Below are 14,734 nucleotides of genomic sequence, written 5' to 3'. Positions count from 1 at the left end.
CGACAAGGCATCGCCTTGATTTTTGACATCCTCTATCACCTTGGTCATCTTCTCACCTTGATAACTATGCTTATCGTTGTGGTACCAATATTTTTATGTTAGAACATCAGTTAGATTTTCAAAATCAGATGTTATTTGCTATTTTGGTTTACCTAACCAAGACTATTATTATTCAGAACAACTTCTTTGACTCAATGGTCCACTGTTTGAGCTCTGTGACAGAATGATGTCGTGATTTTGACTATTTGATTGATAGGTCTAGTGGTTTGGTTGGCCTTGTGTCAATTTTCAGGACCTAGTTCGATCAAATACCCCCCTAGTGTTGGCATGCATACTTGTACTTTTCAGCTGTTTGTGTAATGGCCCCGCACCCTCCCATAGTCCCTGGATTTCCAAAGGTTTATTTTGCCACTTGGCTTTATCCTTTTGGGATGAAACTTGACATGTAGACTGGAACCTAGAGGTCTACCTATCTACAAAATTTGGGCCCTATTGAATATGACCTAAATTATGTCTTCTCTAGGCAAATAGGCTCAACTGTATATATTTTTCTGGTTGTACTTTCTTAATTCTTACTCATCTAACCATATGTTCTAGAGTTTTTCTTGGTTACTAATAATCATTTGCTGCCCAGGAGCTTAATGTGCCAGAGAAAGATGTCGAACAATTGCTGGTCTCGCTAATTCTGGATAACCGTATCCAGGGGCATATTGATCAAGTTAATCGGCTGTTAGAGCGGGAGGACAGGTTAACCATTTCTTACATTTTTATTTGAACTTCTGTTTCCTTTCCCGATGATTCAGTATTCTGTGTTTCTTATTATGTTTCATTAAGGGCATTAATATTCAAACTCTGAATGTAATGTTTATTTCTTGTTGGCTTCTTGGTGAAATGTATCATGCAGGTCTAAAGGGACGAAAAAATATGCTGCGATAGAGAAATGGAACACACAGCTCAGGTCTCTCTACCAAACTATCAGCAACCGTGTAGGATAAAATATTTGTTTTAGTAAGGTATGGTCATTCGGTTATGAAGAGCTCCCAGTTTTGGCACACTGGTGTTGTTGAGTTTTTTTTTTTTTTGGGGGGGGTGGGACTTTTCATTGATTCATATATCCCCCATTCACACCATACAGTTAGGAAACCTGTGAATACTAAGAGGGGTTTTTATTTTGTTATTATATGTTATTATGACTAAACCTGTGCAATGTGTACATTCGAAGTTCGTTTCTGTTATGTCAATCTGGTTCTTGACAGATATTATGTGGAAAGGCACTGAGTCGAGATATATTTGTCTAATTCAACTAATCATTGATGTCAGAATTTAGTTTCTGGAAAAAGTGATAGTGATTCAGTTGAATGAAAAATTGGATATGTGAAAAATTGCTTATCTTGATCAGTTACAGTATTTTGGGAGGAGAATAATTCATAAAAGTTACCAAGTGCTGTGCAAAGAGGCTGATTTAGTTAAAGAGTAGTAGTCAAAATCTGTGCTTGAGTGGGTGATTCTTTGGAGGAAATAATCAGATTTGGCCGCAAACTTTTGAACTCGTGTTATTTGTCATGTGACCATTTCCGTTTTGAAGCCCAACGATGAAACTAGCTGAAACTATTTATTGGGGCTGGCTCTCCCCCACTAAAACCCTTCTCTTTTCTTTCTTGCCATTAGATGCTTGTTAGGGCTGTAAAAATTGGAAGGGATAATGTTGGACTCCTCAACGGTCTGTCTCTCTCCTCTACCATGTGAAATTACTATATGGGTAAGAGGAGAGAGATGGGGGCATTGGTGGAGGCTGTGCTCCCCCACAGAGAACACTGAATTATGTTTTGGACTTACGTTTATTATGTTTGTTCTTCTAGCAAATACATCTATACAGTGAGAAAAAGGGCTCTTAAGTGAGTAGTTTTGTTGGTTCTAACTTAGGATTAGATTTTACAAGTCTTTGATTCATCTATGAACAAACCCAATCTAGTGAAATTAGCTGATTTCGGCAATGCTGTATTTATCGACCTCCAAGTCAGTTTAGTTCTTCTCTTGAACATTGTTCTAGCAAGGGGTCTTGCATCAAAAAGTGTTATGGTTCTGCATTCGATTTCTCTTATTTTTTTGAGGTAATTCATATAAGGGTGTTTAATGTTCTTCACTGCTTTCGGTGGAAGTTGAATGATTCTCATTTAATCCTAGTATGATCTAATTCATACAGTTGTAGGGTCATATGAGCCCACGAGATTAGTCAGGCTGAAGGCTTAGATACCGATCATTAGCCCCCTCTCCCCTTAAAAGACAAAAAAAGCATGTGCTATCTTGTGGCAATTAACTAAAATGGTGTTCCTAGGATCACTCTGAGAAGCATAGGTTGAGAGGCTAAATGAACAATCTTGGAGGGACGTTATGGAAATCCTCTCTAGTATCACAATATTTCAATAAGATTTGCCCGTTTATTTAAGAGAGGCACGAAATGCTCACTAAACGCTCACTGGCTCCAGCACACTCTGGTCGAAGAGGATCTAAATCTTATATTTCTATGTTAACTGAAACAATGAGTGGGCAATTTTGAGAGGAAATCTGATTTTGTGTAATTCTGCACTCTTTCCAATAATTAAAGGCATATCATATTCTCAAGTAATAATGTTCACTTAAATCTTTGGTTATTATCATAAGTGACCATAGATCCTTTCCTATCTCCACCAATATGGTTGGGTGACATAGCCACGTTTGTTTTAGGTGATCAATCACTACTTGTCAGGATACATCCTAGTGTCATAAATTCCAATTGAACAATCCAGGGAGGAGAAGGATATTATCCATCTATCCAACATGGTAGATGAACAATTCTCTTTTTTTTTTTTTTTTTCTGGGAAGGGGGTGTAATTTCTTCTGTAGAGCCCTCTACTAGGCATTGTAGGGTTAATGGCCAACTTACTCTTGATGGGAAGGAAACACATACATCTATACACACTCGTATATAACTAGAATTGATCCTTAGACCTCCAAACGTCAGCTTCAACAAGCCGGCGAGTACTAAGACGATTCTCTATGGTGAACCCATTTGGATTTAGAATAATTTCCTAAATTTATTAGAAAAACATAAAACATAATGATTACAAAATAAGTACGTTTACAAAAAAGTTAGATGTAAAACAAATTCAAGTAATTTATTTTCTGAACCTTCCACGTGTCACATATAAGAAGAAACTTAATATACAACTGTAATCTATGAAGCATAATGGACACAGTTGTAGATTCTCTTTGGACACAAGAGTTGACGCAGGACAAAATAAGCAGGGCCGTTTAAATGTCCGACCTTTAATGTCGGATTACGACGTTGCATGCGTCATGAATCGAGTGTTTAGACTGTTATAGTCGACATTTAGAAGCTGCTTCTCTCTCTCTCTCTCTAAAGCTTTACTCTTTTGGAGGGAACATTCTTTCTTCTTCTTCTCTCGCTTGCTCTGTTCACCAGAGGCCGCATTCACCAGACCATCAACCCATACGGAGTACCTTGTCTTCGTTTGGAGTTTCTAATGGTGTCTCTGTGACTAGGGTTTGAAGATAAGAGTGGTGGGTGGGAAGGAAAGACGAGAAGCGCGTTCGGAAGTCAAAACTGGTAAGTTGTAGCTTTTGATTGGGATGCTTTACACCAAGTTATGTACCTGATTGATTTTCTTACGGTCCTGTATCTTTATTCATGTCAATGTATTTTTTTTTTCTCTGCGCTGTCTCCCTGGTTTTTTTCCTCATTTAAAAAACAAAAAAAAATTTGTAATTTTTTTTTTGTTTATTTCTGTTGATAAAGAGAGGAAGTTGTTTGAAGGGGCAATGGTGGGAATCTAGCTAACTTACTAGCACCTTAGATTGATTCCCTTCTGTCTAAAGTGAAATGGCCATAGAATGCGCTCAGCTAATTTGAAGGAAACGCCTTACAAGACTAGTTGTTGTTGTTTGTAGCTAACACTACCTTCTAGAACTGAACAGCTAAGTAAGGTAATTGAGTTTAAGTAATAGAGCTAGGAAGGTCGACTAGCCAACAAAAAAGTGAAGGCTGGTCGTAGGTCAGGGGAGATGGTTTGACCACTTATAGGAGTTTTCTTCAGTAGCCCACCAAATGCGCGCAATAAAGCAGTGTGCTAGAAAGAAAGAGCAGGGGGAAGTTGATTCCCAGTTATGAAGCTGAAAAGCAAAGAGGAAATTGTTTGAAAGGGCAATGGCGGGACAGTTGACAAGTAGTAGAAAAAAAAAATTGACAGGGAATCTAACATGTGTTATCTTTTGAGATGTGATGGAAAGAAAATGAAACTTATGCATCCACCATGTGAAATGCAAGTTTGTTGCAATAGGCTCCCCTGATATGGAAAATGTGGGTTTAATTTTGAGGGAAAAAAGGTGTGAGGGTTCATTAGACAATACAGAACAAGTTAAGATCATGGCTGAATTTAACCTGAAAACAGGTTACCTAAACTGAAGAAATTAAGGAAGGGACCCAATGTTTATTGGCTAAGATGCTTCTAGAGCAATCAGAGTAGTTGCAGAGGGAATTTAGAATAGATATGCAAAATTTGGTTACTGGAATGATTGGTCATGAGCTGTTGGATCAAATGGCTTGATTAATTCTGTCAAATCAAGCCAAGAGAAATTAATCAATCTGGCATCTCTCTCTCTCTTTCAGTCAATCTACAAATTTGTAATTTTATCTGAGATGTAAAGAGAAATTGGAATGTTCTTGATAGGTAAGCTTGGGTTTGATGATCCACTGTAAAATCTTCTTCTTTGTGTTGAAAGTGACAACAAAGTTTGTAAAATGATCTTGAAGTGTAGATTGCTTTGTTTAACAGAACTTAATTTATATCTTTTTATATGCACTTCAATCCTCAAAAATAATGCTGGATAGTTTCTACGGAGAAAATCATGTGGATCAAAAACTAAATCATTACCAATAGAGAAAAAAGAAGCTGGATGTTCAGTTTCTTTGTTAATATCAATCCAAAACATTTGAGAAATGTTTGATCAACAAAACCAAGGGCTTCTTTGCAGTACTGCACATACACCTTCCAAGGGATGATCCCACTTGAGATTCTTTAGGGAAATGAAAATTTGCCTCCTCCTCCCAATTTATCTTTATTCTTTCTAATGTAGAACTAGAATTGGCAAACCAACCTAGTCCCAAACAGCAGGATACTCTCAAAGAACAACCAAAAGTCAAAGTAGGATAATAGCACAGCAGGTCAGATTACAAGAGAAATCAGACCTGAAACAGTTGAAGGTATCGAACCAAATACTAGGGTTTCTCTGATCAGATCAGTAGTACTGATAACAGGGCTTACAAGACTTCAAATATGTCCAAATCAACTTAATACCATGAACCAAAGTCCACGAGAACAGTAGGAACTGAACCAGATTTATCAATTTCAGTTCTGCTTTGTCACAGGTCACTCAAAGACAAGAAAAGGGGGAATTTTAAAATCTCTCAAACCACTGGTCAGAAAGAGCTCCCCTTTTGGGTTGAGTTCTTCCCTATGTAGGACCTATCTTTGATTAAAATACCAGCCCAAACTGAAGGCTTGTTTGATCTGGGCAGAATCTGAAAAAATTCTCACAGAACCCTCTTTTTCTTTGGAAAGAATCGAGAGAGGAAGTGATTTAAATACCTGTAGAATTAGGACAGATTTGTAACACCTTGAACAACAAAGAAGAAGAAGAAGATAATAAAGTAGAAGAGGACCTCTCGGGCTTCACACCGCAGAGAGTCAACTGGATCAAACACCAATTCCATCAGCCTTGATCAAACACAAGACAACTCTCCATCAAGAAGACAATAGCAACAGCCATTAATTTGTTTATCAAAATCATTCTTCCTTTAGGAGCTTCCTCCTCTTTATTTATAATGTTGATGGGGGAGGGAATTACAAAATAGAAGGTTCCTAAAAAAGGAAACCTAATATTCTCCTAATACAATAGTTACTAAAAACTGAAATTAGAAACTAGTTGAAAAAGGAAACTAACTACTAATGACTTGACTCAACTAATAACTTGACTCTTAAAGAAACAAATATAACTTAAATCAAACCCAACTTAAAAAGGAAACAAACTAGTAATCCCATATGCAACTTTAAAGCCTCTCTTTTAGGCCCATAAAAGTGGCCTATTACACTCAAAACACATGATTTCAAAGCCCCAACATATATGGAACCCAACCCTAGGCTTTTTCCTAATAAAATAAGTCTAGTTTGGTAAGAATCTGCATCACTTTCTCTCTCATGGTCACAAATACAGACACAAACCCACACACTCACTCATACCGATTGTTCACTACATTCTTTTTCTTCAATAACTCTCTAATTGAACCATGTGGAGGGATGGAGGAACAATATCACCAATCTAGATCATTTGTGAGGCTGGTGATTGTCACAAATACATAGAGGATGTCTTGTTGAGCCTATTTTGTTATTCTTGTAAACCAAACTATTGGGAGGAAGTAGGTGGTTGAGGGATCTATTTCATTGTTTCCTCCATCTAAATGGAATATTTGTGGCTTTACCCCATGCGCAATTATAGATTTCTTTTCCTTTTCTTGTCCTTGTTCGTTGGCAGAAACGAACTTATAGTACAACTCTCAATGCAATTCAACTTAAGCAAGTCTTATCCCAATTAAATGGGCTTGGCACACCAAATCCTATTCCGCCATTCAACCCTAATTCATGCAAAAGTACAGCTCTGAATAGAGTTGAATGTCAAAACAGGATTTTTGTAGTCACCCTGCTTAGGTTGGATAAAGTTTTGATTGAGTTGAATGTTGTATTGTATGTTCATTCCTATGAACAAACAAGGATCGGAAAAGAGCTTTGTAATCGCTCTTAGGGTGGATCCAGAAGTTCTGCATTGGGGGAAGGGAATCAAACAGTGTAGATTCCTTAACCACCTGCTTGATGTCAAAATCAAGATGGGGAGTCTAATGCTATTAATACCCTAGGTTTATTCATTGAACCAAGCAGCAAAATGATTTCTCTCTCCTCTGTCTCTTCCTGTTAGTCCCTGCATGAAAGTTTTTCCAGATTGCTAAGCTGGATTGCCAGCACATGCGAGATTCTGGCCCTCTGGCTTTACCCATGCTATGCTATTTTATATGCATTGTTCTGAGATGCTTGTTAATTTACTTGCTCTATAATTTTCAGTTTTCATTGTAAAATGGCTTACTCATAAGACAAATTGGAGATGTCTTTGAGTTTTATTTTAACCCTTTCTTAGTTTGACTTGGTTATGTTTTGTTATGTTTTTTGTCTATGGGGTTCTTCAATCATACTCTCCTTTTGGCTTTCAGGAGAAATTTTCAATTAACAGAATGCAAGATTATGGACAAACTGTCATTCACTTCAGATGTTACTAATGAAAATCTGTGAAGTAAATTACAGCAATTATCGGTGTGGTTATAGAGCGAAAGGCAGATTATTGGATGGGAGAATGCTATATCCTTTTGTCCTTTTAAATGTGGAACATGAATATGGAGAAGGAGGTAAGCCCCATATCATTTTCTTTTGTTCCCATTGACAATTGACTGACTTTTATTGTTCCCATGTGCAGAATATATTTTCTTTCAAGACACCTAAAAGATCCCCGTTTCTGCTGCGTCTGGTGCTTTTTTTCTTTGTCATGGCTTTTGGAGTGTACATTTGCTCTGTTTCTCTAAAGCAGATAAATGTACAGGTAAATCCAAAGAATATGGTTACCGTTACAGGGTTGACCGGGACAAGTTGTGATATAAATGGAACGCCAAGTGAGGAAACCCGCTTTGTCCATTTTCCGCGACCCAAAACTTATAGCAGGTTGTAAAATCATTCTAACAGAGTACTGCATCCAGTCCAGTTTCCAAGTTCTAACTCATGGAGTTGATTTTTCACAGGGGGGAATGTGCATGTACTCCAGTCAGGTTCTTTGTTATTTTGTCCATGCAGAGATCTGGAAGTGGGTGGTTCGAAACTTTGCTGAACAGTCATCCTAATATTAGTTCCAATGGTGAAATCTTCTCTGTAAAACAAAGGAGAAGCAATATTTCATCTATTTTGAAGACATTAGATAGTGTATATAGCTTAGACTGGATGAGTAGTGCTGCAAAAAATGATTGTGTCTCTGCAGTTGGTTTCAAGTGGATGCTGAACCAGGTTTAATTTTTTTCCTTTTCCCTGCTCACCTTTGTTTGCTTTGCTCATTAAAGTCCAAAATGTCTGCTTTTAGATTACATAGCTATTGCTTGTTTTGGATGCTTAAAACTATATATTTGTTATTCTTACATGTCTTACTTTAAGCTCAATCATCATACTGGGTAGTCTTTGAAGAGAAAAATTTATGTCGTGGAATCATTAGTTTGTAACTGCCACTAATGGTTTTGTACTAGTAAAGTTTTTTTTTTCCCTCCCCATTGTTTTTGGTAATCTAGAAATAGCATTAAATATGGAATTAGTGGAGATATTATTGATAACAGGGTGGACTTGGATCTTTCTCCATGACCACATGGGTTTGTGTGTTAGTAAGCATGACTATAGATGTTGTTGTAAATTTTGTGGCTGTTTGGGAGAAGTTTGGGTTTGTTGTCCCCCGGGGAGGAAAGGGGGGGGGGACTGACCTGGGAGATCGTTGATGATGTGGAGGTGAGTGTGGCCCATCAGTAGGAGTGTGCGAGTTGGGGTTTGGTTGTTATCTTTGGTGGTTTGAGTGTGCTTTATTTATTTTGTTCTACAGTGTGCTTGGTGTGGGTGGTGTGGTTGCAACACTCTACTATTCTTCTGTATCTGTCTTCTTTCTCTGTTTTAAGAAACTTCATGGTGTTGCCAATCAAAGAATAAAATAAAATACAAGGATACAACACCTTCTATTGTCACATGGATAGCTACCCAAAAAAAAAAACAAATATTTTTACTGTAGATCTTTAGTAACACATGCAAAATACAAGGGAAATCTTGTCTTTTGCTAGGAAAAAATAACCCAACATTCCATGTTTATTTTTGCTTATACAAACAAAGAAGAAAGGGGGGGGGGGGGGAGGAACGGAGTGGGAGGGATGGATGCTTAACTTGGTGTGGAATACATATGTGGTGCGGATAAATTTCATACTCCCCAAGAAGGACTATTTGGTGCGGATTGGGTCTTTCTTATCTTGACATTATTGTGTTAATGTCAGGACAATATTGAGTATTTGCTATCTAGAGTTTGTGGATCAAAATGAAGTCAACAGATTTTTACTTTTGATTTATTTTACCAGATGTGTGTTGGTAGACTGAGGTGTAAAGGATTTTTAATGCTATAAAAGCCGAATCTGATCTAAAATTTTCACCATTTATTCTGATATTTATCCAGATGATCAGACATATGATACGAGTTCAGAAAATTTCTCTGGATAATAATTGGAAATTGATATAAATCAATATTGCATCGATTATACTTTTAAATTGTATTCAATATAACGGATTTTCTTATTGATACTGCTTAAGAGGTCAAATAATTTGTTACTTTACTTTTTTTTCCCTCTTACTATCAACAAGTTGTCACAGCGTCACTGACCCAAGTTGTTGGAGGGAGCCTTGACACAAGGCAACCAAGGTGCCCACCTAGGCGACTCAAATGTCCAAGGTGACCAAGGCGCCTAAGCGAGTAAGCGTCGCCTTGCCAACTATGCTTATAATAAGACACTTCTTCTTTTGGTGAGGGTAATATATTGTCATTTCACGTGTGTACTCGAAAAATGTGTGGGATAAATGGATAATGATTATTACTCTTGACAATGACAATGTGGTAAGTACACTTTTAAGTTGGGACAAGGTTGAGTTGTTGTCATCATTGTTTGTGTAAGTATAATTTTAAATTATTTTGTAAACCTTTTTTGTTACCCTTGATTTCAAGAACTTTTGGGAATAAGACAAGGTCAATTAAAATAAGGTTATAAGTTCTAAAAACACCTGCACAGGTGTCATTAAGACAGTCTAATATAATTATTACATTTAATTTGTGTGATATTTTCCTATTTGTTTATTATTATGAGTGGTCTCAATGTAAAGAAATGTGTTATATTATTATGAATTTGATAAGTCAGTTGGATATTATTGGATTTGAATTCAATATTGGTTGAAATGTATTTGATCTGCTGTATAGTATGTCATGTTGTACCACCCCATTTTCATTGTCTTTTATTGCTGGAAAGTACCCTGGAAGTTGGGCATATCTATACCATGCATCAGAAACTGGACCAAACTATTATTTGGAGGTTTAGTCACATAATGAATATTTTATCCCCTTTAAATTTCATATATTCACTATATAAATGCACTCATTGTTATTGTTATGCCATACTACCCTGTATTGGTTTCTTCTGTTTTATTGAAACTACTGAGGCTCTTTCCAGGCTGTCATGGTTAATCATCAGCAGATAGTTGATTATTTCAACTGGAAGGGTGTTTCTGTTTTATTTCTATTTCGAAGAAATCTACTGAGAAGGCTTATTTCTTTAGTGGCAAATGATTATGATAGAGAAGCAAAGCTACTCAATGGCACCCATAAGTCTCATGTGCATACGAAGGAAGAGGTCTCTCTCTCTCTCTGTGTCTGTGTGTGTGTGTGTGTTGATGTGTGTGTTTCATTTATTAATTTCTCATTATCCAGTTATATGCACTCTATTATTGGGAGTGTCCAATTGGTTTTTCCATGTGAATCTTGTTCAGCTTTATTTATCACCCAAAAAGAAGGTTTATAGGATAGTTGGTTTCAATACTGCCACTCATTTTGTGCTGCAGCTTCAAAGGGGTTCTCATTATTGGGAAACTCATTTCTTTGGCTTCTATCCAATTCTTCTCAATGTCTAGTATTACCTTTTCTCTTTTTGTGCGCAGGCAAGTCAATCATTTATTAGATACTTAAATGTTAGTGGTGAAGACTGCTTTTGAGGGTTCTCAATCGTCATATATTTTTTTTTCTGGATGAATTAATAACATTAAAACGAGAGAAGACTATACAGCCCCCAAAGGGGAAAGAGATGGGAACAGGTTAGAGAGCCTAAACAAGCAACCTAAGGGAGGGAGGAGGAAGGCAAAATGGATATGGGCAAACCCCAGGCAACAACAGTGAGCCTATTCCTTTGGGAGTCCCTTACATGTCTATGGGAGAGGGAAGCTAATTTGGAGCTCACATCGAAGATGGCATTCCAAATCATATCAAAGGACCTAGATTTGGTAGTCCATCTTCGAAGATTGCGCTCAATCCAAATATGGTTGATCGTGGCACAGAATGCAAGCTTTCCGGCAGTGTTGCAGATAGAGTCCACTAGCAAAGGTCATGTCAACCCAGATCCATTCTTTCAGAAGGGAAAGGGGGGAGGCGGGGGCTCGGCCAGCAACAAGAAATGACTCTTTTCCAGATGGAAGAGGAAAAGGGGCATTGGAAGAAGAGATAGTTAGAATCTTCAGTCCCATTCCAGCTAAGGCAGCAAGCCGAGGGGAAAGGGTGTGTCTATGGATTAGGTAAGATTGGGTGGGGAGACAGTTGGATAAGGCTCTCCAAGCAGTGAAGCTATGCCGAGGAATATGGCCCTTAAACCAGACAATGTTCCTCCAAGGAGCATGAGGGTTATGATTTCTAATGAGGTCCCAGGCTGAAGAAGAGGAGAAATATTTAGGGGCGGAGAGCCTGGTCTCTCCCCTCTGTGACCCGAAGGGATTGGGGGGGGGTGCAGAGAGAAGACCAAATGTCCAAAAAGGGGGGGGGGAGGAAGGGAGGGGGGATCCCAGGAACCATTGGTTAAGATGGAAGCAATAGGCGCATCCCTGGAGGCCAAAAGAGTAGACAGCTCTAGCTCCAACGATAGAAAGAAGAACACTAGCCGGGTGCTAGTTGTCGAGCCAAACAAGGGTAGAGGAGCCATCATCAATGAAGGAAGAGATGGCTTTGAGACCAAGGGGTAAGATTTAGGATTTGACGCCAGACCAAATGTCCAAAACGGGGGGGGGGGGGGGAGGAAGGGAGGGGGGATCCCAGGAACCATTGGTTGAGATGGAAGCAATAGGCGCATCCCTGGAGGCCAAAAGAGTAGACAGCTCTAGCTCCAACGATAGAAAGAAGAACACTAGCCGGGTGCTAGTTGTCGAGCCAAAAAAGGGTAGAGGAGCCATCATCAATGAAGGAAGAGATGGCTTTGAGACCAAGGGGTAAGATTTAGGATTTGACGCCAGACCCAAGAAGCATTGGGGGGGATGGGAGCAGTCCAAATGGAATTTCTCTTGAGAGTGGGAGTGAACCCAAGAAGTCCATATGCTATCATGCTTGGATGTGAGCTTCCAAAGAAGCTTTAGGATATATCTTTGATATGTTGTGAGATAGGTTCTTCCTTTTTGTATGTATATGGTTTATACATTTGTGAAGTTCTTCATGTGAGTATACTATTATGCATCAGTGCACTTCTCTATTTTAACAAACTTTTTTATTCAAAAAAATGTAGTGTAGTAGTATTATTTGAGGTGTTGATGTGTTAATTTCTTTTGTAACGACACTTAAAAGAGTGAGGGGGTAGTCTATGAAAGCACTTAAAATTTGAAACCTTCATTGGTTCTATGTATTTGTGCAATATTGAGAGACTACAACATATGCTACAATGAGAACTGGGGCATGGTGAAGTAAGCCATGTAATATTTAATACTTTAGTTATACAAAGCCCTATCCAAGTCACATAGATATTTGACTTGGCAAAATTTTTATCCCGACTAAGTGTTGCCAGATACACGAATCTTGCCCTGCTTTCCATTATGCCTAAGGCTATCTAGCGAAATAATAAAATATGCATCATCTCTAGACAGTCACTCATCAACTGGACTAAGTACCTATTGATTTCAGTCCTCAGATATTGGCTTTGTGAATATATCAGCAAATTGAAAATGCATTTTGTTTACGTCAGGAAATTGAAAGTGCATCTCGTTTTAAGTCGATCAAAAGATGTAATTTGGTCAAGATGCTCCATATGTGTTCACGGAGGTGATTCAATGCCCCCCCCCCCCCCTTGTTTTTTCAATCTTATGTGAGGGCTGGACTTTTGGGAAAAATTATAAGTTAAAACGCTAATTTGAAGACTTTTCCATACTTGGAGGGAGGAATTTCACACTTACGTTTGTAATGATGCAAAAGTTTTCAAGTAAATTTTCTCTGGTTTTCAATTGTTTGACATTACCATCTTGGCTTAGTAATACAAGATGCCACTAGGATGTGACTCTGGAAATGTCTTCATAGGTTTACAGATCTTTTCTCTTTTAGACTCTCCTCGAGTCTTGGTGCACAAGATTATGGACTTATTCAGGTAGCTTGTTGCAGGCTGAAATACTGGCACAATTCAAGCCTACACTCAATATCAGTGACTTGATATCAGGCTTTAAGAATTTTGAGCACACCATGGAAGATTCGTTACAAAAATTCAATAGTACTCGCCATATAATTTTGTATTATGAAGATCTTGTCAACAACCAAAAGGTGATACTGCAGACATGGAAATTTCTTGCATCTTATTCTTATGCTCTATGGCTGATACATGTAGTCACACTGCTATAATAGGTATTATCTGATGTTCAAGAGTTTCTTGGAGTTCCGATTAGGAAACTGCGAAGCCACCAAGTGAAGATTCACACCAGACCTCTTTTGGAGCAAGTTGGGAACTGGGAGGACATCTACAGAACGCTCAAAGGAACGCAGTATGAACATTTCCTCCTCCATACCGATTACATTATCTAGTCTTATATCAATTTTGTTCTTGTTTCCCAGTAGTGCATATATCATGATTTTAAATATACACTAACGTTACTGTATACATGGCTTCCATCCGCTTTATGTATCTTAATGGATGATAGTCATAACTGAGATTTTGAGAAATTCATAGAAAGGTCTTTCTCACATGAGTAATCTCCCATTGCCATTTCCTCCATCCATATGGTGTAAAATTATCTACAGTTGCTTCTTCTTCTCCTTTTTTTTTTTTTTTTTTTTTGTATGTGTGTGTTGGAAGCAGGGGGTTGGGATTGTGGGTGGTAATATAATTTTGTATTCAAAAGCAAGGTGGGTGTACACCTCGTTAGATATTCCTTATTCCACCTAAAATATTTATTTTGTTTCCTTGAAGAAATAATGGACTTTATTATCACCCCCCCCCCCCAAAAAAAAAAGACTTTAAAAGTTCAGCAGTCAACTATTTATTCTGCTTCATACTAGCAGCCTTGGTTCTCCAGAGCGCTTCCTCTTCACCCTGAGATTTACATGGAAGTAGCTTAAGACAGTTAGCTATATTTTCAGATCATGAGATTCTCTTGTAGAAGATTTTATCCACATTTTGTGGTCTGATTTACTTTTAACTTGAATCTTCAGTTACCACCATAGATATTGTTCAGCTCTCACAAAGTGATATCAGTTTATCATCTCAAAACTGTGGAAGATGCCAGCAGAACACAGTGAAATTCCATTATTAAAATTCACCTTAGACAACTCACAAGTTCAGATCTTGTGCCAAGCCCTTCACCTTAGACAATGCTACTCAGTTGTGGTTAGTGGTAACGCAGATTTTGTTAATTCCACTCCCATTCGGTTTTTAGCTCCACCCGGTTTCTTAGCGAACTTTGTGTTGTCCTGCCAGAGGAACAGAGTATCAAGGATTTCTATCGCTGGACAATCCGTCCTCAGCTTTGAGCCTTCTAATGTTCTAGTATATCTCTTCAATGATTTTCTA

General features: G+C 38.0%; 1 protein-coding gene and 1 long non-coding RNA gene across 2 annotated transcripts; both read left to right on the top strand.

Moving 5' to 3' along the window:
- LOC122069167 lies at window positions 1-1,382 on the top strand. Its single transcript, XR_006137387.1, has 2 exons — window positions 1-747; window positions 905-1,382. It is a non-coding gene; the product is annotated as an uncharacterized LOC122069167 (long non-coding RNA).
- A 1,984-nt stretch (window positions 1,383-3,366) lies between these two features.
- Window positions 3,367-13,910, top strand: LOC122069160 (nodulation protein H-like). The gene is made up of 7 exons (XM_042633109.1): window positions 3,367-3,607; window positions 7,316-7,507; window positions 7,576-7,817; window positions 7,895-8,153; window positions 10,388-10,567; window positions 13,336-13,491; window positions 13,573-13,910. Exons 2-7 carry the CDS (start codon window positions 7,481-7,483, stop codon window positions 13,747-13,749), a joined length of 1,041 nt encoding a protein of 346 aa, XP_042489043.1. The 5' UTR covers window positions 3,367-3,607; window positions 7,316-7,480; the 3' UTR covers window positions 13,750-13,910.
- Window positions 13,911-14,734: the final 824 nt, after the last annotated feature.

Source organism: Macadamia integrifolia, unplaced genomic scaffold (assembly GCF_013358625.1).
Source record: "Macadamia integrifolia cultivar HAES 741 unplaced genomic scaffold, SCU_Mint_v3 scaffold540, whole genome shotgun sequence".
Taxonomy (NCBI): Eukaryota; Viridiplantae; Streptophyta; class Magnoliopsida; order Proteales; family Proteaceae; genus Macadamia; species Macadamia integrifolia.
Note: the sequence above shows the minus strand (reverse complement) of the source record. Positions and strands in the feature narration are given on the sequence as shown.

Coding starts and splice junctions, on each gene's coding strand:
- LOC122069160 (XM_042633109.1), top strand. CDS start 7,481: ATGTGGAACATGAATATGGAGAAGGAG. Junction 7,818..7,894: donor CGACCCAAAACTTATAGCAG/GTTGTAAAATCA, acceptor GATTTTTCACAG/GGGGGAATGTGCATGTACTC. Junction 10,568..13,335: donor ATGTGCATACGAAGGAAGAG/GTCTCTCTCTCT, acceptor AGCTTGTTGCAG/GCTGAAATACTGGCACAATT.